The sequence below is a fragment of the Psittacula echo genome, assembly GCF_963264785.1.
Source record: "Psittacula echo genome assembly, chromosome: 16".
In the NCBI taxonomy this organism is placed as follows: Eukaryota; Metazoa; Chordata; class Aves; order Psittaciformes; family Psittacidae; genus Psittacula; species Psittacula echo.
The window spans coordinates 8,461,378-8,483,433 of NC_137752.1; the positions used below are offsets into that span (position 1 = coordinate 8,461,378).

The 22,056-nt window shown below is 44.1% G+C and overlaps 1 protein-coding gene across 1 annotated transcript in view; it reads right to left on the bottom strand.

The window, feature by feature from the left end:
- The window catches only part of PAPPA (pappalysin 1), a gene marked incomplete at its 3' end in the record, with an annotated part of 179,345 nt that overhangs the window by 115,093 nt on the left and 42,196 nt on the right, over window positions 1-22,056 (bottom strand). The window contains exons 3-5 of the mRNA XM_080630817.1: window positions 9,128-9,273; window positions 4,428-4,721; window positions 257-449 (exon numbers count right to left, since the gene is read on the bottom strand). Of these exons, the coding sequence (XP_080486943.1) occupies window positions 257-449; window positions 4,428-4,721; window positions 9,128-9,273 (633 nt within the window). The remainder of the gene's footprint in view (window positions 1-256; window positions 450-4,427; window positions 4,722-9,127; window positions 9,274-22,056) is intronic.

Below are 22,056 nucleotides of genomic sequence, written 5' to 3' on the forward strand. Positions count from 1 at the left end.
CATAAGGAGGAAGAAAAGATTTGCCCTTTACATGGCAAATCAATGGCCCTCAACTGAGTGCTACAGGCTAAGAAAGGAAGAGCAGAAAACAGATCAATAACCTTCTCGGTATAAACCAATTTAGGATGAAGCCTTAATCCAGACTGAGCACAGCACACAATAAAGCTGTGCTCCTGGATGGGGGTCCTGGGTTGTTTCCCTCCTTCTCCCCTTCCCATTCAATTCAGTGCAAGAGTACGGAGCAGCGCGTGATCACCTTTCAAAGAAGTGGCCATCAATGGGTGGGAACCACTCCAGGGTGACAGAGGTGGAGCTCCGAGCCACAATCTGTGGGGCAATTGCAATAGGAGCTGGTTTCTTCGCGGGCTGCCAGCTCTGATAGACGAGGTCCAAGTAGCAATGCATCCTGGCCACTTGGTTGGGCGTGAAGGAGTTGGTGCAGTCATCATCTGAAATGAAAACAGAAGCCACATCAACCACACAGGAGATAAGGGGAGAGAATTACAACCTGGTGAATGGCAGCTCCTTGCAAGGGCCGGGATGGGTTCTCCCAGCACTCAGGAGTTAATGGCCTGTGAACAAATGAGTGCAGACATCACTTGTGGAGGCAGGTGAAAGGAAACGAGTTAAAAAGGAAAACATAAATCAATACACGTGCCCTCCCTCAGGGCCGGGATATGTAGGAAGCACCTAGAGATCATCCCTAGATGAGACAGAGACATGGAGGTGAAGAGACAGAAAAAGCCTCAGGGCAGCACCTTCTGGTCAGAATTGGGGATACCAGTGGACCTCTGCGCTTAAAAGTTTCACATCTAAAATACCTCAGAGAGAGGATAAAAGGGCGAAGGATGGGTGGTGTTAGGATAAAGAACTAACTGAGACTCATGCAAATGAGTGCAATAGACTTTAACACCTTTCTAAGATTAAAAGAACACAGAATTTTAAAATACATCACTTTAATAAAGTTCCTCAATTTTTTAATGAACAAATAAAAATGTTCTGAAAGATCAATTTTTAAAAACTCATGATTAAAAACATAAATTTGGGGGCAGGAAAATAACGTTATTTCTATTCAACATCTCCCCCATTACCATTATGATTCAAGCCCTTTCTGAACTTTCCATAACCCATTTTTTTGATATTTTCAATTTCTTTCTCATTCAAAATGAAGAAATGATTTTGCTGGATCATTTCCCACAAATTCCCCTTTCGCCTTTCAACTGCTTTTCCCCAAACATGATTTGGCAACAAGAGCACATCTAGTGCCCTCTGCACACCACACAACTTTACAACTACAATGCCCCAGAGAAGCAGCAGATTACTATTTCTCTATTGTGCAGATCACAGAAGGAATAAATAGGTTGTGCAAAGTCGCCCAGAGACGCTGTGCTGAAGAACTTGATGCTTGCACTTGAACCATTTCTCGGGTTCTCTTCCCATCTGATGAAAAGCTCTTGAAAACACGGAGTGTTTCTTCCCATGTGCCTGCAGAGTTCCTAGCCCAGTAACGCTCGGTCCCAGATGGGACCTCTGCACACTGCTGTGACACAAACAACAATGACAGTTTGGCACAGGTCAAGGAATACACTTTTCTGGGAAGAGGCAGGTCACTGGAGGCTGCTCAGAGTTGTTTGCCTGCGTGTAAGTTGGCAGCTCAATATTGTAATAGCGCTACTAGATGCTCTGATTTCTTCAAGTCCGTGCCCTGTGCAACTCAAGAGGCACAAAACCCCATGAATTTGTTCTAAAGAGAAGTGTGAATTTGCTGGCTAATTTAAAACCTTGCCACATCTTCCCAGAGATGCAAGCAAAAGGAGACAGCTTCGGCTGGGATCCTGCTCAAACTACAGCCTCAAATGCAGCCCTACCACGGGAAGGACATGTCTGTTCGCATGTTCTCCTGCATCCCTCCTAATTCCACCAAGCAGTGAACCTCCTCTTGTCAAACATACCCAGTAGAGAGACAGCCACCATGAGCTTGAAAATATCTACAAATCCCTGTGAGTATGCAAAAGGCTGCTTTAATCTGACATCCTTGGATTTCCTCAATAATTGCCGATGGTCTGCCCCTGCGCATGCTGTAAAAGCCATAAATATTCTTCACGGAAGCACAGAAGGAGACAAAAGCCCTTAATAGCCATCATAAAGGAACAATAAAGTATATATAGGACAAAGCAGTGAGACAATGGCATGGGAGAAAGATGACCTGCATTCTCAATCTGCTTCCCCATCAGCAAAGGCTGTGTCCTGGGGGAGGCAAGGGAGGAGAGGTGAGGAAGGAAGGTATTTCAATGAATCCCTCCGTGTCAAGAAAGGTTCAAGATCCTCAGATAAAGTAATAATTAGAGAAATCCGGGAGTCTATGCTGGGATGATTGTTCCAACAGAATTCAGAGGCAGAATTCCTGCCGACTTCATGAAGGATCATCTAAAAGACTGATCTTTTTATTTGGGAACACCACGGCTATTTGGACTTGTAAAATTAATTTACAAGCCCAATTTCTTGCATTCTCAATCTTCTGGACATCATAACTTGTTATTTAGGGAAAGAAAAGTTACCCTTTAAGTCAGTGCTTTGCTACACAGCTGGGGGTAACTGGACAGATGCACGTTAGACAAACACAACATGACTGAGCAGCATACAAACAGCAAAACAGAAAGGCAAGGCGATGCTTAGAGCTGCATGACCTCAACTAAACGTTTCAAAGGTATTTCTACAGCAATTTGATATCCTGATACATTTTTATTCCACTGGCAACAACAGAAAACAACTTGATTCATGCATGAGCTCTAGAGATACCTATCATGTCGCCTCACTTAATTTTTCAAGACAAAAAAAAGCAGGTTTCTGCTCAGAACACCAGCACATATGTAGCTCGCAAGAGCAGATCGGTATCTCTGTGGTCTGCCTCTGTCTCAGCTCTTGAGAGAATTGGGAAGGCAAGATCTCTTTGGAAGAAGAGACCTCGGTGTTTTGCAACAAGCACGCTCCACCCCTCAGCACACACCCCAGCAGATCTGGGGGATGGAGATTGTCATCTCAAGTGGCACCGAGTTCTTTGTGCCATGTTACAGGAGGCTGCATCAAGCTCTAAGGCTCTGTCCCACAATAAAGTGCACAGCATGCTGGGGAGCTGTCTCAGGGTGCGTTTGCTTGTCCCTGAAAACACCCTCTAAACAAATAGGAAAATAAAGAGAAAACTAAGCATCGCTTTTAGCTAGGGCCATGGAGAGCACAAAAACATTGCTGTTATAAATCATTTCAATCTGTGCCCCAGATGACATTAAACAATTCGCTTCTCTACACTTTTATTACAGAATAAGCACTCCTATGACCTTTTGAGTGGGCAATCTGTGTTTTTGCCTGGTGTATAAAGGTGCCCTTCAGTGGCTATAAGGATACTGGTCACCTTTAAAATGCTGTCAGCTCAGTGTCACAGACCTTCAGCATGGCTTGACCCCATGACCCAAAATAAGGAGAAATACAAGCCAAGGTATCCCTGGTTCTTTCTGGGAAATAGCAGAGGATCATTCAACTCCCCTTGAACTTGCAGGCATGCAGTAAAGCTCCCAGCCCACCCTTGTCCAATGTGAAGCATCACAGGAGCTCATGGATTCTTTGTGTTATGCTCTGTTGGTAGGAGTGCCACAAACCAGCACCCCTGAACAACATAGCTGTGCCTGTGGAAGTTATAACCTCAAAATCAGGCTTTTGCTTGAGCAGCTTATTCCTCTTGGAGGGGCGTCTCTACCCGGTTGATATGGAGCCTTTGTAGCTGCACTCCCAGCACAAACCAGCACAGCATATTGGCGGTCTTGGACCAGAAGAGCACTCCTGACCAGGTACTATCCCAGTATATCCCACTCTAATGATGAAACTGAAGTGAGCAATTCTAGCTGAACCACAGTGACTCCAAATCAAACAATAAACATGGCTTTGAGCAGACACCTGGAGCAGTGTCTCGTTAGACATCTATCACAGATTTATCCTACAGCCTCGGTGGCATCAATATTTGTCTGACACTCAGTATCTCCTTGGGAGAGGGTAAACCTCTGAATTTGGGGTTTTCAAAGAAGACCTCATAGATGAGGCATCCAGATCCCAGGGAAATAAGGTGTCAAATTTGCTGTAGAGCCTTTAGAAGCTGTTTTCTTAATGCTTATCTCATTTCTCCCCTCCCCAAAACCTTCTGCCTGGGCTTCACATGAAACTGTGCAAAGTTGGGGAAAGATGGGAAAGAAAAGAATAGGAGAACTGGAAGAGAGTCCTGAGGCCATCAAATCTGGTCCTTCATCAAGCCTGCTCCTAGACCAAAGGACACAGGAGTCAGCAGGAAGCCCCACATGAAATAGACTGTAGAAATCAGAGGTAAGGCTTGTATTCTTTGTTCATGCCCAACCACCAGCAAACTGAGGAAACCCAAGTACCTGCGTAGCTCATGAAGTTACTGAAGGGAGTGTTTAGGAAGCTGTGAAAACCACACGTGTCATTGCCAGGGCCAGGATCCCCACACTGCTTGTGCTTGGGAGCAGGGTTGGTGTCACTGCAGAGGTCCCCAGTCTCAAAGGAGGGCTCTGTTTCCATGCACGGATCGCTGCAGGAGAGGATTTCTGAGATTCCTCGGAAGACGTGATAGAGCCCCAGGCTGTGCCCGATTTCATGGATCATTGTGTGTGTGTGGCCAGGGATTCCATAGAAGGAGGGATTCAGCACAATGCCACCTGTAAAAGGAAAAGAGAACAGCTTCTACATTTGCCTTGTCTTACACAAGGAGGACGTTAAAGGAAGACAATCCCAAGGGCAGATCCTCTGGCAGTTCATCGGATCCTCTATAGCATGGGTTGCTTTTTGCACCAGCAGGCACATTGCCTGCTCAGAGAAACTGCACAGCAAGGTTTAATCTCACCCTTGGACTGGGGCTCTAAGGAGAAAGAGTGATGGGACAAACCCAACATCCTAAACCAATACCACAGTGACAATTGGTCTTTCAACTGAATATGCTTAGTTTGGTTTGTGTTAACTGAAAGAGAAATCCTACATGAGATTACTATGCAATTTCAAATAGTTTAATGTGCTTAAAGAGAATGGTTCTGCCCAGATAAGTGTAAGCAATGTATTGATACCAACAGTCAAACAAAGCATACCTGGAGCACTCTCTGCATATTATTCCACAGGGTAAAGGTATAATAGAAGCCTATTAACTTCTGAAACACTCTAAAAAATGCAGTAAGTTGTGCCGATGTTTGCAAACTAAGAGCTGGACAAAGAAAACAGAATACACCCAAGGCTGGAGCAGTTTTTGCAGGGTGTGCTCTGATCAGATAGACAGCTTTGAAGTAACTGTCACAAACACGCTCTGCTCATATACCCAGACAAGGCTGGTTTGATCTGAACTGCACAGTCCACTAATGAATATGCATCAGTTTAATGTGTCAAAAACTATGGAATCCTGGAATGTGCAAATTCAAAAAGAACTCCGTGGTTGTTAAATGTGCGCAACGAAAATCAAGGGTGCTTGGTTTTGTTGTATGAATTATGGGATATGTAGATAAGCAAATGGTAAATTAGTGAGGCTTGACAGTACATTGAATTAATCATAATTATATTTTTAGCTCAGTTAGATGTACCTTTGGATTTATGACATGCTTCAGATTTCCTTTATTTAGCTTGTTGAGCTCACCTTTTCCAAGCCCTTTATTTAAAACTGTTTGTGTATCCTGCCTTCCATGAGAACAGGACACTGCTCTGTAAAAGCGAGAGAATAAATCCTGGATATGGTACACGACTAATTTAGTGACAATGAGGAGAGAAAAGGTTCTGGCAAGAGGAACTCTGTCAGTGACTGCAGTGCAGGGAAGATGAGATCACCCAGCCCTGACTCTTCCTTCTCATCTGCCTGGACACTCGGTTGCAATAATCATGGAATTAGAGGAAAATAAGACTGAGAAGATCTTAATAAGTCACTTAAACTCCACTCTCAAACAACACAGGACCAGTTAGGTCTATACCATCCCTCACAGATACTGCCCTAACATCTCTTTACAACCCCTCATGACATGACTGCCCCAGCAATCCATTTCAGCACTCAGTATCCTTACGGCTGCAAGGCTTTAACTCACATCTAATCTGAATTGATTTGTTGGCAATTTAAGTTCATGACTTCAAGTCCTGCCTCACACAGGTACAAAGAACAAAAGATTCTCCTCCCCTTTCATCAGCTTTCATGAGATTGTCATCATCCCCACTTCAGACTCTTTTCCTTCAGTCTAAATAACTAATCCATTCAACCTTTCCGTGTAGCTCAGTCCTTTCTTTAGTCCTCCCTGACTGTGGTTCTCCATTGGTTTTCCCAGTTGTCTCACATTTTCCTCCAAGTGTCCAAACACAATACAGCTGAAATCTTATCGGTGCTGAAGACAGAGGCAGGACCCCTTCTGATGTCCTGCAGGGACCTATGCATAAATAGGAACGTAGAAAAGACTGTGTATGGGCATGTGTGACTACACGGACACAGTGCAAAGAAGTCATGTGGACATGTATAAATATATATATAGTCTTTAAAAAAATGAACTGAAAGTTTTAATGCAGATTACAAAGAGTGAATAAAATCAATCACACTGCAACAGCTGTGCCACATGTAGCATCTGCACATCCTTTCCACAGCGCTGAAATGTTCCTTACACTAGTTTTCCTCCATCCAAATTATATACAGCCTACCAGTACATAACCACTGCAATCCCCCTTTATGCAATCCATGCTCTGATTCCTCCAGTGCTTGGTCTCTACCCAGAGATTTCAACGCAGAGAGTATATTTTGTGAGGGTCTCTTTCCCAATGACAATTCCAGAGTTTGTTTTCCAATAGCAGGAGTATTGGTGGAATTCCTCAGCAGGATGTGCCTCTGAAAGCACAGGCTGGGTAAATGGTTCTGGCTCTGGACAGCCCCGAGGCAGCTGGAGACAGAGATTTGCTTTTTGCCTTTGTTGGAAAGTTATATTTTTCACAGCTGTCAAGAATCTAAATCAAGTGCAGTTTTACAGAAAAGATAAACTCCCTCACCCAGCCAATCTCTGTCCCAGCCTTTAGATCTGCACCACAGGACATATTTCATATTTTTTTATTAAGGACATATTGGATTTATAGAAGAGAGTGAAAAAAGATTCAAGCTGAATTCTTACAGAGCAAGCCCAGGTCTGGGAGGGCCATTTGGACAGGAAATTATGACCATTATTTATTTATTCTACTTTTTCCCCACTTCAAATCAACTTTGAACTGTTGGTTAATGTCTCTTTCTCCCATGAAATCTTGTCTTGGTCAATGGATTCTGGCAACACACTGCAGGAGCCGAGCTGAAACTGTTTTGCTCAGGCATGATGGTGACAATTAGCTTAACAAAGTGACAGAAGAACTCATCAGGTCTTTGGGCAGGCCCCAGCCCTCTTGCAGAAGGTTCTTCTTGGAGCTCTGGAGCTCTCTCCTTGTTCTCTTCTCCCTCCCATGGCAACACCAAGGGAAGCTGTGAAACTACTCAGTTAGGGCAGGATCAGCTACATTGCAGCCTCAGTTCACTCCAGCAGTGGCATTAGGGCTAATGTTTCCCACCAGTAAACCCATCCTTGTTGCACAATCAGAAGCAAAGAGTTACTATGGGTCTAGTGCAGGAGAGGAGGGTTGTGGTACTACAAAGTGATAGAAATCACACCCGTGTGGGTTCCAGTTGAGTCTGGGGTTAATATCTATCTCTGGTTTTGCCAGATGTTGCTGTGGGGAATGCTCACTGGCAGGCATTTATTCATAGCATCTTCTATTCTTGGTGCTCCAAGCAGCAGCCCATGGAGACAGGGCTGGAGGCAAGTCAGAGTGGAAGTGGCTTCACTTTCAGCCTAGCTCAGCAGGAGACTGGATGTGTGTCAGTGTCAGTGCCAGTCCTTGGGAAGTTTGCTCACAGTTCTGCCAGAGCAGTGGCAAAGTTGGATGTCACAATAAAACATTCACTAACTGAGGTAGGGCTTGATCTGACCATGGAGCTTCTCTCAGCTATGGTGACTATAAAGAGATGTTAACATCTAGGATTTGGGGTAATACATTTTTGAGCATGGAAAAGCCTCCCTGACTGATGGCTCGAGTTGTAGCTCAGCTCTTACAATATGCTTTAGAATAATAAACATCATATTTTACTCTCCTCACCTAGCTTTACATTTGCCACGGCTTTTCTGTTTTGCTCAAGATGGGGCTGGGTAATAAAAAAACTGGCTCTGAAACAGCCTTTCATAAAGCCTGAACTTGGCAGAAACTGGACTTCACTTCCAGCTTAGGAAGGTCTGGACAAGCTAGAGAAATAGCTGGGAAATCTGTGACAATCCCTGCTCTTATAAGATGACCTGATGAGGTTTGCAGCCAGAGGGAGGTTTGTGCAGTTCAGAGAAGTACCTACACACTCAGTCGGTGCCTTCTGAACAAGGCTCATCTGGCACTTTGCAAGGAACACAGGTCCAGTGGCACTGCGGGTGTCAGGGCAATGAGTCATTTGGGAGGTTGTACAGCTTTGTCTGGATCCCTGGGTTCCAGCAGCCGTACTCAGCAACCTTGTTATGAAACATGCAGGGCAATCCACAGGGTTGTGAACTCCTTCTAGTTCCACTCAAATGAACATTAGAAATACAATCTCTCAGCAGTTTGCTCTTTTGCACATTGGTAGAGAAAAACAGCCACAAATTTTAGCTGCGAGAGAAATTAATTGAACACTTACTAAGGAATGAACTAAGGATCAGAGCATAATAGGCTAAGGTTAAAAATTCACTTCTGTCTAGCATCCCCACACCTATCTCCCCAAATCTTCTTTGCAAAGTGCTCCCATGGAGTGAATGCCCTGTAAAGTAGCTTCACTTAAAAGGTGAAATACTTTCAGCTTGACATCATCTACAAATACCATAATATGCCTTGGGTTTATAACCTAATATTTTCCTGGTTGTGAGCCAGTATCTGGGAATCGTGAAATACTTTTTTTCCCCTGACTATATATTAGAGGAATGATAAGAAATCAGAACAGAGCTTAAAGCATATTTGTCTTTCCTTCTTAGTGCCTCAAAAGAATGCTTTACAAAGAAGAAACATCTTTATTGCTCACCTAGATGCATCAAGGCTTCCTTGTCCCAGGGCCAAGTTGCCACTCCAGCCAGCTCTTCCTCGGAGGAATTGGCAAAGAAGATGTTGAGGTGTGTGGATCCATCCAGTTTGAGGATGTTCTTCAGTTCATTGACATCCAAGTATGCTCTGTAGGAAAAGAAAAGCATTTTGTTTTCTAAAGGTGACATGAAAAGCCACAAAGTATAGAAGAAGTGCTGCAATCCAGGCAAAGATCTTATAATATCCTGCATAACAGTCACCTGAAATATTTTAATAACCCACTCCCTAACTTTGATTACTTTGCATTCATACAGTGAATCTTATATAAGGATATCAGGCCATTGATTAACTGAGGCCACAAAATCCAAGCTAAATACATAAAGCTGTCCACATTCCAAAGATAAGTATAAGAATCTACTTATTATGAAAGGAATTAACCACGTATTACGGTCAGTAAATCTCTTATATCAGCAGTTACCTTGCACATTCCCTCTAGGCTGTTTATTACTGTTACCTCTAATTTTCCTTCACAACAAGTTTCACATCGTGAGGCTGGTGCAACAACACACACCAGCTCACGAAGTTCCTCCTCTACCACCAGCACCAGCCGCTTGTGAGATGATACAGATGGTCTAACCTTGACACTGGATGGTTGGGAATTGCTATTTCCAGCAAGCCAAGTTGTGCCAAAAGGTCTCCTTGCAAGACATCTCTGCAGGAGTGGTACCATACTGTGACATCAATTCCTAAGGCTCCTTAGGTGTTCCCCTTCCTGGTGAGCTGTGTTTCTTCTTAGCTTTTGGTATGTCTGGAGGTTACAGAGCAATCTGCTTGCAGATAAGCCAATCCCTTAAGCCTAATGGCCATTGGAAGCACTCTTTGCACTCCTTTAAAGGAGGAGACTTTGTCAATACTGGAATAGAGGAGCTGCTCACAGGGCATGTACCATGGTACCACACTGCTTTCATTGGAACTGTGATGCGCACAGAGTAAAGCTGGAGAAAGTGAAGCATAAGAGTAAACCCATTGGTTCTCTGTTTCTAGCTCACAGTCTTGATATGAAGCGTGCTAACACAAGATCTCAAACACAGGTAAGTTGCACTGTCTTCACCTGACAGGTGGAAACAACAGAGAGATCACACTGAATCAAGCACGGCTGTCTAGCTTGTAAGGAAAGAACACCATGATGGACTTGAGCAGGTTGATTCCTGCTTCCTAAAGTCCCCCTCTCCGTCTGTGTATGGGTGTGCGTGGGGCTCACATAGCTCTCACAAACCAAATACACTCACATTCAGTGAATAGGGTTCCTTACATACTTTGCAAGGCTTTCGTTCCCAGAAGGGTGAAGAAAAAATAGGGGACTTGGCTCAGCACCAGGATCTTTCTGTCCTTCCCTGGAGGACTCCCCAATGGAAAACACATTCATATTTCCACAATAGCTTCCCCTGCCACTTGCTGAAGTCATTGCCTCCAAAATAGCACATGGCTGGGTGTCCCCAGGCCCTCGCTGACTCATGGAGGAAGATGTGCTCTTTGGGGACACCAGTGGAAGGGTATGTTTCCATTCCATACAGTGTTTATCTCCCGATCAGATGTGGATGACATCCTGAAGGACAGGTCAGCACTGTGACCCCTTACACATTTCTCATCTCTCCACTGTTCCCAACACATCTATGGAAAATACACTCATCTTCCCCTTAGCTCCTCAAGCTTGTTCTGCATATATCTGCAGAACCTTCTGGGGCTGTGCGTAATCTATGTCCATGAGCTTTGAAGACATTTCTTCTAAACATGGGCTCATACTTATGTGTGTCCACAAGCAACAGTTTGAAATTACATTAGAACTAATGTACATTTCCAAACGAAAGCATAAGTGCATTGTGACAATATGTGATGGAGGATGCGTGCAGGGGAAGGGGAGGATGCGTATCTGTACGTGTATGGTAGCATCAGTAGAAGACAGTGAGCAAAAGCGTAGGAGGCAATGTCTGAGTGGTGTGATGCTTTGTGCAAGAGAGAAAAGGACAGAAACAGAAGCACTGTGTACCTCTAAGTAGAAAAACGTTTGTGTGTTTTGTATCACAGTGGGAAAGAAAGGCCTGCATTGAGACCGCGGTTGTTGACTCTGGATGCAGACACTCCATGGCCTATGCAAATCCCTGTAGGAGTAACTATAATCAGCCTCCCCTCCTGAGATTACCATTTTTATCCCGTTCTTCTCTTATGGTTTCAAATAATCTAAACTAACATTTCTTTATTCTCAGCTGTCTCCTTGCTTATTGTTTACACAATCCAATCCCCATTTATAGCCTGTGCACGGCCACAAACGCTCCCTCACTTGCACACAGGCTCTGTGCTTCAACATCTAGGTGCTGTTTTGTACATGGATTATTACTGCAGACAACATCCAGAGCAGGCAGCATTTAACTAATTGTTAAATGATGTCAGTGCATCACTGAGGCTGAACTTCTGTCTTACATAAATCCACCAACTCAACTGGACTTGGTTTTAAGGCATTTCTCTGGCCACCATTTCTCTGCTAGCCAATACAAGTCTGCAAATGAGCAGAATACATTCAGAAGGTGTAAGAACAGAATGTCCAGAGGATTTTTAGCAAAAGGTCTGCACAGGACTAGGTGCAAGCAGATCGTGCTTGGGAGGAAGAAGGCACAGTAAAAGCAGTCAGCAACCCCCAACACATAAACATGCTCCAGCACTTAGCTCAGGCAAATCCCTTGTAAGCGTGTGGACATGTGCCTGCATGTGCGTGCATGAGCTGAGGTGTGAGTGTGTAAGCAAGGCTTTGGATTGTGCACACATGTGAGACAGCCAAGAGTATGCATGCGAAGGAACCAGCGTGTGTGTGTGTGTAAGAGATAAAAACACGAGCTGGAATTCCATCCTCTCCTTCCTCCCCATGTTTCTAATAACCTCCCATCCCTATCCATCATCACCACATTCCTACACTCAAGGAGGCATAAATTAACTACTTTTGCAGTTCATGTCCAACTACGTAGCCGCAGGCAGCAGACCCAACAGTTACCAGGTCAAAATAGCTTTCAGTTATTGCGTTGGATGAGGCTGCCTCCCCCCTGCTGCCGCGGCTGCTTTGTTATCAGCCCAGACTATCTGACCCAATGCAATCTGCGAGCGCTGCTTACACTTCTCAAGGTTATGTGGGTCCCCTGATAGAGGACATAATATCTGTCACATGGGCTCGTGCCAAAGAGAGCCAAAGAGCCCAGCCTTTCCAGCACTGCCAAACTCGCATTTCAAAGACATGAGTGCAGTCTTGGAAAGGGATCAAAGCCTTCCCAACTGTCATTAGAATATTTCCTTTATGCATCTCTCCGTGAGTGCCAGCAACATATTTCATAAACTTCATTGGCTCGAGATGGTACCTCCAATATAAACCTGAATGGAGGAAACTGTCAGGGCAAGCCTATGTGGAAAACAAAGCAGAACCCAAAGCACAACAGAACACATGTAATTCCTGTAATGGAAAAAACATACGATGCTGTGAGCGTGCCTCGCTCAAGAAAGCCTAATGAGCCTATTAGTGCATCATAAAAGGTCTCCTTTGCTGGAATCTGGTTTAGACATAGAAATTCTATGGGCTGTTTAAGGCCATTTGGGATACCAAATCATATCAGGCAATGTGCACATTCCCACCCAGATCTTTTCATCGACTTTTTTGCCCAATGCACAGCTTCACTTTGCTTTTTTTCCTCCACTGCAGTGTAAATGGCCCCCCGGACCTCTACAGCAGCTCACCCTCATCCAGTAAGCCCCAGACCTCAATCAGTAATATGCATCCCGTGCAGTGCTCCAGTTTCAGTCTAATGGAGCCTTCAGCTCATCCAGCAGTGTCTCGCCACACAGCCTGCCCCATCAGTCACAGGAGCCATTAGCCCCATGCCTGTCTCATCTGTCAAGCCCACTTCCTGTCCCTTTGGGCTGTGGCTTTGCTGGAGCAGGACTCATCCCTAGGCAGGGAGGTGAACCCTACAGGCTTTAGCCCCATGTTCCATGGAGCTCCCTTCTGCTGGAGCCTCAGCTCCAAAGCCAAGCCCAGCTATGAGTCTCTGCCACTTCACTACAAACACATGCAACAATGGCTTTTAAACTCAGTGGGTATTAAGTCTAATCATATTAAATCTGGCCTTGGTGGCCGGAGTCGAGCAGTTTTGTAACTGGGTTGGAAACTTTTCCTCCCCATTTTCTTCCAGGTCAGAGAGTGGCTTTCCCGTGTTTCCCCAGTGTGCCTGGGGTGTAGCCTCTTGCACTTGTAGTTGTTTTTGCAAGGAACAGAGTTTTCCAGCCGTTATTGTTAGGAAATGTTTTCTACCGTTTGCTCTGAGTTATTCCCTATTTGACTTTGTTTTGGTTCTTTTCCTTCAAAGACAAGTGTCGCTTTACAGCAAGAAAACAAACAGGGTACTTAAGGGATTGTTTGCAAGACCCCACCCAAGCACAGAGTAGGAACTCTGCTATCTGCTCACTATGGAGTATGGTCTCCAACGGCCTGATGAGCTTGTTAGGAATAAAGGGCACTGCATTTCGCAATTTGAAAACAAAACACCCAAACCAACACAAAACAAAGCCCCACAGCATCTTCTGAATTGGGAAGTCAGCCTCAGAATGTCTCCATTTATGTCTTGACATATAATATCCTACCCTTTAGGTAGCAGGCTCAGCATACTGTAGGATACAGTAAATCTGCTGGAATTAAGGACCAGTATATTGCTCTCCTTCCCAAGACTCCTTGTTTCTGCTGTTTTGGTGCTCTCCAAAGAGCTGTCAGCCCAGTTTAAACCACAGAATACAGTTCAGCAGACAAAGAGGAGGCTTTTCTGGACAGCCCTGCAATGCCCGCCAACAGCCTGTGGCAGATTCAGGTGCCGTTCCCACCGTAGTGTGGCTGATGTGCCTCAGTGGTGCTCCCTTCATCCCTCCCTCTCCAATCCTGGTCCCAGGACCGACACTAATGTGTTAGAGCAGTAAAGACCACAGCAGTCAGGATGTGGACAGGCACTTATCAGTGGTCCTGTTTGTTCAAGCAACATAGGGGGCCCAAGGTTTTAGGGTGCAGAGTCCACCTAGAGATTTTCCATATCTGCAGTGAACAGCATGAATGGCTTTGAGATACATGATGCTCTTCCTGAAGATAACAGTATGAGCCATGACTCTAACAGCACTGAAAGCTGACCTTGAAATGGGGCCATTTGGCAGACGTGCACAATTGTAATTTAGCTTTTCCCCCTGTGATTTCTCAGTCTTGGGTGGTTTCACATGGAACTCTCTTTGGAGACGCAGTGTTGATGCCAGTGTATAAGCTGCCTTTTGTCTGCTGTCATAGAGTCACAGGAAAACAGAGCTGGAAAGGATGCCCAGAGACCATCACTGCCAGACTCCACCCCAAGGCAGGGGCATCTCTATGTCACACCAAGCAATTTGTCATCTAGCTCATACTTAAGACCACACATGACAAGGACTCTGCCACCGCCCCAGCAACCTGCAGCACATGCTTCAATACCTTTACAGTCAGAAGTTTTACTGAAGATCTACCTGAATCTTTTTCTTCTGCAACAGATGCACATGAGTATTCAGAATTATAGAATCAACCAGGTTGGAAAAGACCTTAAAGATCATCAGGTCCAACCATCACCCCAGCCTGCCAAGGCCACCGCTAACCCATGGCACTGAGGGCCTCATCTACACAGTTTGTGAACATTTGCAGGGACAGTGATTCCAGCACTGCCCTGGGCAGCCCGTTTATGCCATTCCCCACAGAAAGGGACATTAGATTACTCCTCTACCTTATTTTTCAGCCTCTCCACACTGCTTGTATTTTTAAGACCTCTAGTCATTTCTGATGCTCTCATCTGCACTCTCAACATCTTTCTCAAAGGCAGGTCAGCAAAAGAGGACATGGTCCTCAAGCTGAGAGCTTATCAGTGCCATGCAACTGTACCTTTGTCCTGGCTATCACCTCCAACCTGACATAAAGCACACAGCAGAGATTTCAGACCTTACAAACACTCCTGATACTCATTCTTCTTTTCTTGCCTAAAGTGCTACAGGTCTATCAAAAACCTGAACAAAAAAAGGGCAATCTCCAAACCCTCTTTAGCAGTGGATTTGCAATAAAACTTTTGTCTGACCTAATATTAAAGATCTGCCTTTGCTGGCAAATTTAATTTTGCTCATTTCAGACAGATTGCCATAAATTATGTGAAGCAGGAAGCGTGCCTCATCTACATTTAGTTTAGTGTTAATTTAAGACACTGGTGTAAGTGTAGTAAAAGTCATGATAATTTATTGATAAAGGTATAAATCTTTCAGTGATTGGGACAGAGCCTGAAATAGAACGGAGCCAGAATATTACAAGTGAAAGCTTCAGGTCCCAGTTTAGATCCAGATCACTGCCTGTGTTCACACTGAAATCCAACTGTGTAACTGTAATTCCGACCGCATCCAAACCAGGCAGTCACTAGGTCATGTCCACAAGCATAAATTGCAAGCACTGTCAGCACATGTAGGCTTGGCAGCTTTTAAACCATTCTGGTTTATCCACTGCAGCAAAATGGCCTAGCCTACAGACCCCAAATCGGATCTGTTACAAGAAAGGAGGAATGTTTTGGCAAAGGAAAAAGGCAATAATGATAAGGATCCAAGAGAAGACACTCAGGATGAGTGTTCAAATATACACCTGGCTTCCTGGGTAGGCTTGTGCTGAACTCTTTGTCACTCTCTGGGACACTGCGAATGCATTCAGGTTAGCTGGTTAAAGCCGGACAAGGGTTTTCTACACCAGAGGCAGGTCCTATAGTTAGGACTGACATTAAGCAACCAAGTAAAACCACACATGGCTACAGAAGGCTGGGTGTTCAGTGATCCTATGGTGTCGTCTTTTCCAAGCTCTACCATTATGCTGCTGATTCAGGCTTTACTCCCCCTATGACAAGAAATTATATATATATATATATACAAGAAAATAGAAAGAAAAGTTTTACTGTGCAAAACATGGGAATCCTTTGGGCTTGGCTTTTCTTTATCCTACAACAGAGATTGACAGCAGCTCCTTGGTGTAAAGCAGGGAATTTTTACAATCGAATCATCAGTGTCATTCCATTTGCTTTGTAATGCTGGCTTTCCAGCAGTTCAAGCAGAAACATAAGCACGTTTCTACTGTAACATTCCACACTCTAAATCTATAGGACTGGAAGGAAAAAAGAACATTCCATACATAAATTGCTTGCTACTTAGGTCTAAAACTCAGTATTATCATCTATAGAGCCCTAATGGCACACCCTTGCTTGGTCATATCTCAATTTCTCACTAAAGACTGCTAACCGTGGAATCAAAGAATGGTTTGGGACATTAAATCTCATCCAGTTCCAACCCCATGGCGTGGGCAGGGACACCTTCCACTAGAGAGGTTGCCCCAAGCCCCATCCAACCTGATATCCAACCTAATAAAAGGATACAGCTTTATTTTATGCAATTACTTACAGATCAATTCTGGATGTTGTAAATGCAACAGCTACTCAATAAGCTGAACTGCATCAACAGGTTGGAATAAAGATGATGGTTGGCTTCTCCAAACCTAGCTCTGGGTCCTCTTTCGGTTTGATTCATGTGAGCTTGAACTTTGAGCCAAGTTCTGTTCTCACTGGGCTGCACACAAGTATCAGCGCTGACTGTGATGCATTTGCTCCAGTGTAAATCTAGAGTCAGTCAGAGCAAAATTTGATTCTCAAAGTGCAGCTTCAGGTTCAAATCCAAAATCTCAAAGGAAACCTCAGTTGAAACGACCAATTTTTGCCCAATTTCTGGCCAAAGCAACTTGCTTTTTTAAGGAGGGAGGCGGGTTTCCTCAGATCTCTACACGGATTCTCTCAAAGGTTTGTAAATCCTTGCCAAATCCTTCACAAACCTGGGCTGAGATTCAGAAATACAGTGAAACCAGATTCTTTTTTTTCCCCGGCACTTTTGCTGCTGGTTCTGGCCAGGATAAGAAAGAACAGGGGCTGAGGGAAAAAGAATGGGGAACGAGATGATGCAAACCTCTTCAAATGTCGCACATGTTCGGCCTGAGCTCTGGGCAACAATTTGGGGAGGCTGTTAATATACAGAAAATTATCTGTTCCCTCTCTCCCTTGATCCTCCCAAGGATTAATGCCCACTTTTTATACCAGAGACCCCACCTTTATATACCCGTTAGGAGATTTATGGAGAGTTGCAGTGCTGCAGACCATAAATACGTGAGCATTGAACCTTCTCCCTTTGCAAGGTCTATGTCCAAGAGCAGAGCAACACTTGAGTTCACTCGTGCAACAGGAACTGGAAAGCCCTGTTTCCTCACACAACCATTACAGATAATTAAGCAAACCAACTACACAGAGCTAGGAAAAGATCTGCTGGCTGGCCAACATGCAGGAGGGAGAAGGAAAACAAAGGGAAAGCCTTGGCAAAGAGAATTGTGATCTTACTGTACAATTAACTTCTGGGACAGTCAGTAGGATTAAAGAACGGAACATTTCGAGACGCATCTCTTTCAAGCAGCAAAGCATTATGAAGCATAGATGCACTTTTCATAGGCCTTTGAAATCAGCAACACTGGCAGGTTTATTTGTTTTGTCTCTTTTTCTTTCTTTTACTACTTTGGGATTTTTTTCTCTCTCTCCTTTTCAAGACTAGAGCCAAATGACCCATGAGAAATGTACTGTGATTTGTCTCTTATCCATCCCTCATCTCTATCTGATATTCCCTCTGCCCTGGTTACCCTGATGTTTTTCCAGACTCTACAGGCTGAACCATTGTAACAAGGAGAAAAGTCAAACGATAAAGAACAAAGCGGCGTAAGGATATCCTCAGGAACCCGTTCAGTTAAAACAGATTCCCTTTCCCACTTTAGGAAAACCTCTTTTGGCTGCAGCAAACCTCACTCACGCAGACACAAGAATTGAAATCCATATAGGAAGGTGTGTGTGTATACACATATATATATATATTTTAGGCTATCTTAACCATCAGTTATGCTGTTTGGCACTTCCACAGTGCTCCCCCTCTGGGCCTCAAAATGCTTCCTAAACATGAAGAGAGAAATTCCACTCTGGTCAAAGCCCTGACACAAGCCCTCTGCACCGCTCCAAACCCCATCCAAGGGCTTAAGTGATACTAAAGTGGAACAAGAACCCTTGCACTGGGCCTCCCCTCAAGAAGTTTCACCATGACTGAAGATGCCATGAAATAGGGAAATGGAATAATTTTCCTTGTCTTCTGAATGGGAAAACTGAGTTAGAGAACTGCAGTAATTTGTCCAAAGTAACAAAATCATTCCATGTGACAGCGAGGATTAGAAACTCGATCTCTTGAGCCTATATCCTGTGATAATGCGGATCATCTTTCTTCTACAGAAGCAGTGGCTTGTGTTGCTGATCCTTTAACTGGTGGCTTCTCGACATATTTTACAAGCTTTCACTCATATTTTATAATCATTTACTCATATCTTACACTCATTAACTCATATTTTACAGTCTCCACAGAAGTCCTAAAGATCTCATGCTCAGCATGTGAAAAGCCAGAGCTCGCAACAATCAGAAGCTGGTCCTTCCTGAATCCTTCAGCTTCACTCTTCCTGAAGACAATGTACCACAGTCACTTCAGAAACAGATTTTCCTGTGGAACCAGGGCTCTCCTTTTCATCCTAATAATATTTGGCATTTACATACCACCTCTCATCCCAAAGCTTCCAAGAACAACCAACAGATACGTGCGTAGCGCACTGCACAACAGTTCAAGTAAAGGACATTTTGGTTTCAGTCACCAGAACAAACCTGAATTTTTTTAAGGAAAAGCAGGAATGCAGCCTGTCATCACTCCTTTGAATCAGGTCAAGAGTTAGGTAGAGCCTCTGTTAATCAGGCTGGAAGTTGAAGATCAAGAGGAATCTTGAGGCTTTGACATGGAGTTTTCTTTAATTATAGGAGTAGCTCACAGCAACTCTCTGTATTAAAGCTGTCTAACAATTTCCACTGCTAATATTCAACTCCAGCCTGTCTTTCTCATCTCCATCCTACTGGCTAAGGGGTCAGGCTTGCAGTCACACTTGCAGCCTGCCCAAACTAGCGCCTTGCTGCCAAGGTTTGGGTGCTTCTGGAGCACTGGGAAATGCTTTGTGTCCCCTCTTTAGAGCCCACGGACAGCGCGGAATTACCTGCATGGATACTGCTGTGCTCTGGGCTCCATTCACCTGCCCTATCTGCAGGCAGAATGGATCAGGACCCTGACTGGGTAAGCTCTGCTGGGTCACCTACCATGGGAACACCTGGGATTGTTAGGGAGCAAAAAACAGATCAGGGTAGGGAGCACTGTGTCCTTGTTGTGTTCACAGTTAGGTTGCAGTTACCCACAGCTCCTGCGGAAGGGTCCCTGTTGGGCTGTGCAGCTGGGACTTTAAGGGGCTGGTCCTTCAGCATCTTCCCTAATCAACACGCAGTGAAAAAACGCAGGATGAAAAAAGGAACAAGATCAAATTCTTTGCTCCTTTCATCTCACTTTTTGACACTAATCCTCCCTGCACATAAACCCCGTGCCACAGAGTGATACATAACATTGCCATTGGAATGAAGAGTGACTTGGAATCAGGCCGACATCAGCAAAAAGAATAAAATCATATATAACCACAAAGGACCTCACATGTTTATTACAGATACTTTTGGAGCTGATGGGCCAAAATAACCACTCCAAGTATGCATCTTGCAAAACATCACTTGTGCTTTGGAGATGCCGCTTCTTTTCTGGTTTTGTTTTTACAACTCATGGACTTTCAAATCTCATTTCTTAACCTCCTGGCAAGGCTGTGCACAGAGCTGGTCCTGCTGCAGTGGGCAGATCATCAATGCCTTATGGTTAGGATAATCCCAATTTTTCTCTTTTCTGAGAAAGAAATGAAAATCTGGTTCAAATGCTTGAAATTTCCTTTCATTTCATCTTATTCAGGAAAGGGTAGGAGACACCAAAGTGAGATCACAGAGAACATAGTCTGGTGATGGAGGCTTCAATTAAGGAAACCAAGAAAAGCTTGTGCCCTGGCACTAAAAGCCTCACGTTTCCAAAGTTCATGAGAGTTTTTCTCCCTGTTACTACAAAGTGCTAATATAGAGCTGGTTTGTTTTCAGGGGTATTGATGGATCATACCACTATGTCTTCAACAGTGAAGTCTTGAACAGGTTTTTTAAGGAAGGAAAGAAAATGGAATAGTCAGATTCAAAAACCACTATATATTATGAGATCTACAAAAGCTGTTTGCTCTTGTTCTTTCCCAGCAGTAAAGAGATTACAAGGAAACAGAAAACATCAGCCACTGAAACAGAAATACCACATAAGAACATTTAGCTTTGAAGTTCCCAGAATCACCAACACACCTGCAATGAAAATAGTTCAGGGTTAGAGAAAGAAAATACTGTGGATAGTGTATTTTCTAAATAATAATGAGAATAATAATTATTATTAGTGTTGTTATTATTATTATTATATTCCTATTCATTAGGAAGACAGAAATAAAGGAAAAGAAAGAGCAGGAGCATGGACTTGGTAGATAGGACTTCGTCAAGCAAGTACTGTTGGGACATGAAACTCAGTAGCAATGGCTGTAACAGATCCTGCTTTCGCAACTCCCTGACATCAAAATCCTGCCCCTCACTTCTCTCTCTCTGGAGCCAGAAACAAGCAGCAGGAGGAAAGATGTGAGAGTGCCTTTTCCAAGCACTCAAGGACTTTCAGACTTTCCAGGTGTAAAATCTATGCAGGACCTGCAACTTCTAGATACAAGCTAAAACAAATACCATTGCACGTGTGCTCTGAGACTGGACATGTCTTGGACTGAGGCATGTATCAAGCAGAAGTAGTCCTTTATTTCTTAAATAAAGGATGGAAGAACATTTGGGTTGCCTCACATATGGATCTGCTAACATGTGTACCAGAAAACAGGCACTATCAGTCCCAAACATAAGGCTGATTGTAAGCATTCCCTGGAGGACACATTTCCCAAGACCCTACAAAATTGGACTGGCAGCTTATGAAACGTACAATCCTGATCCAGCATGTAACAGTAAACTATAGGAAATCATACCCATATATTTGGCCTTCAGACACGAGTGCAGAAATTGCCTGTTTTGGCACCACAGACCTGTGGATCCACTTGAATCAAACACAGGCCCTCCAGCAAAGGGCTCCGAGAATGCAAAGATCTGTTCCCCATTGTGGAATACTAACACAAGAGGAGGAAAACTCTAATTTTCTTTTATGGCAAATCTCTTGACCAACTTTTGTCACGAGTACGACTGCTATAGACACGCCATGCAGTTTAATTTCCCCTTAACATTTGCACTCTCTGCCACTCTGATTTGCATCTCTCAACCACACATCGACTTTCGCTCCGGTTTGCTGCAGTGATTTATTGGTAACATGTCACTAACAACTACTACGGGCCTTAAGATCTCGATGACTACAAAACCAGCTCTGCAAAGGATTCAGCAAAAATTGCAGGTTGTCATTTTTGCCCAGTCTCCCACAGATAGACCCCAAATTATACAAACCCACATTTATAAAACGTACTCTAACGTGAAATGTCTTGCAGCCCTCTGTCAAAGACAGAGGAGGGCTGCTATGAATTCCACAACTTCCACTTCCACAACTCCTCTGCTGCCAGCTCAAGTACATCTCAAGAACTTTACAAAGCCTGACACTGTGCCTTATTCAACTGTAGGGGAAGAGAAGGTATCCTGGAACCACCTCCTGGACTAATTCCCCCTGATGGTTTTCTAGATCAAAACCTGGAAGTGCTTCAGGTATTGTTCCCAGATGGATAAAACACAAACTCTGTGTCTGATCTAGATGAGGATAGCTAAAGGTTTGAGCATG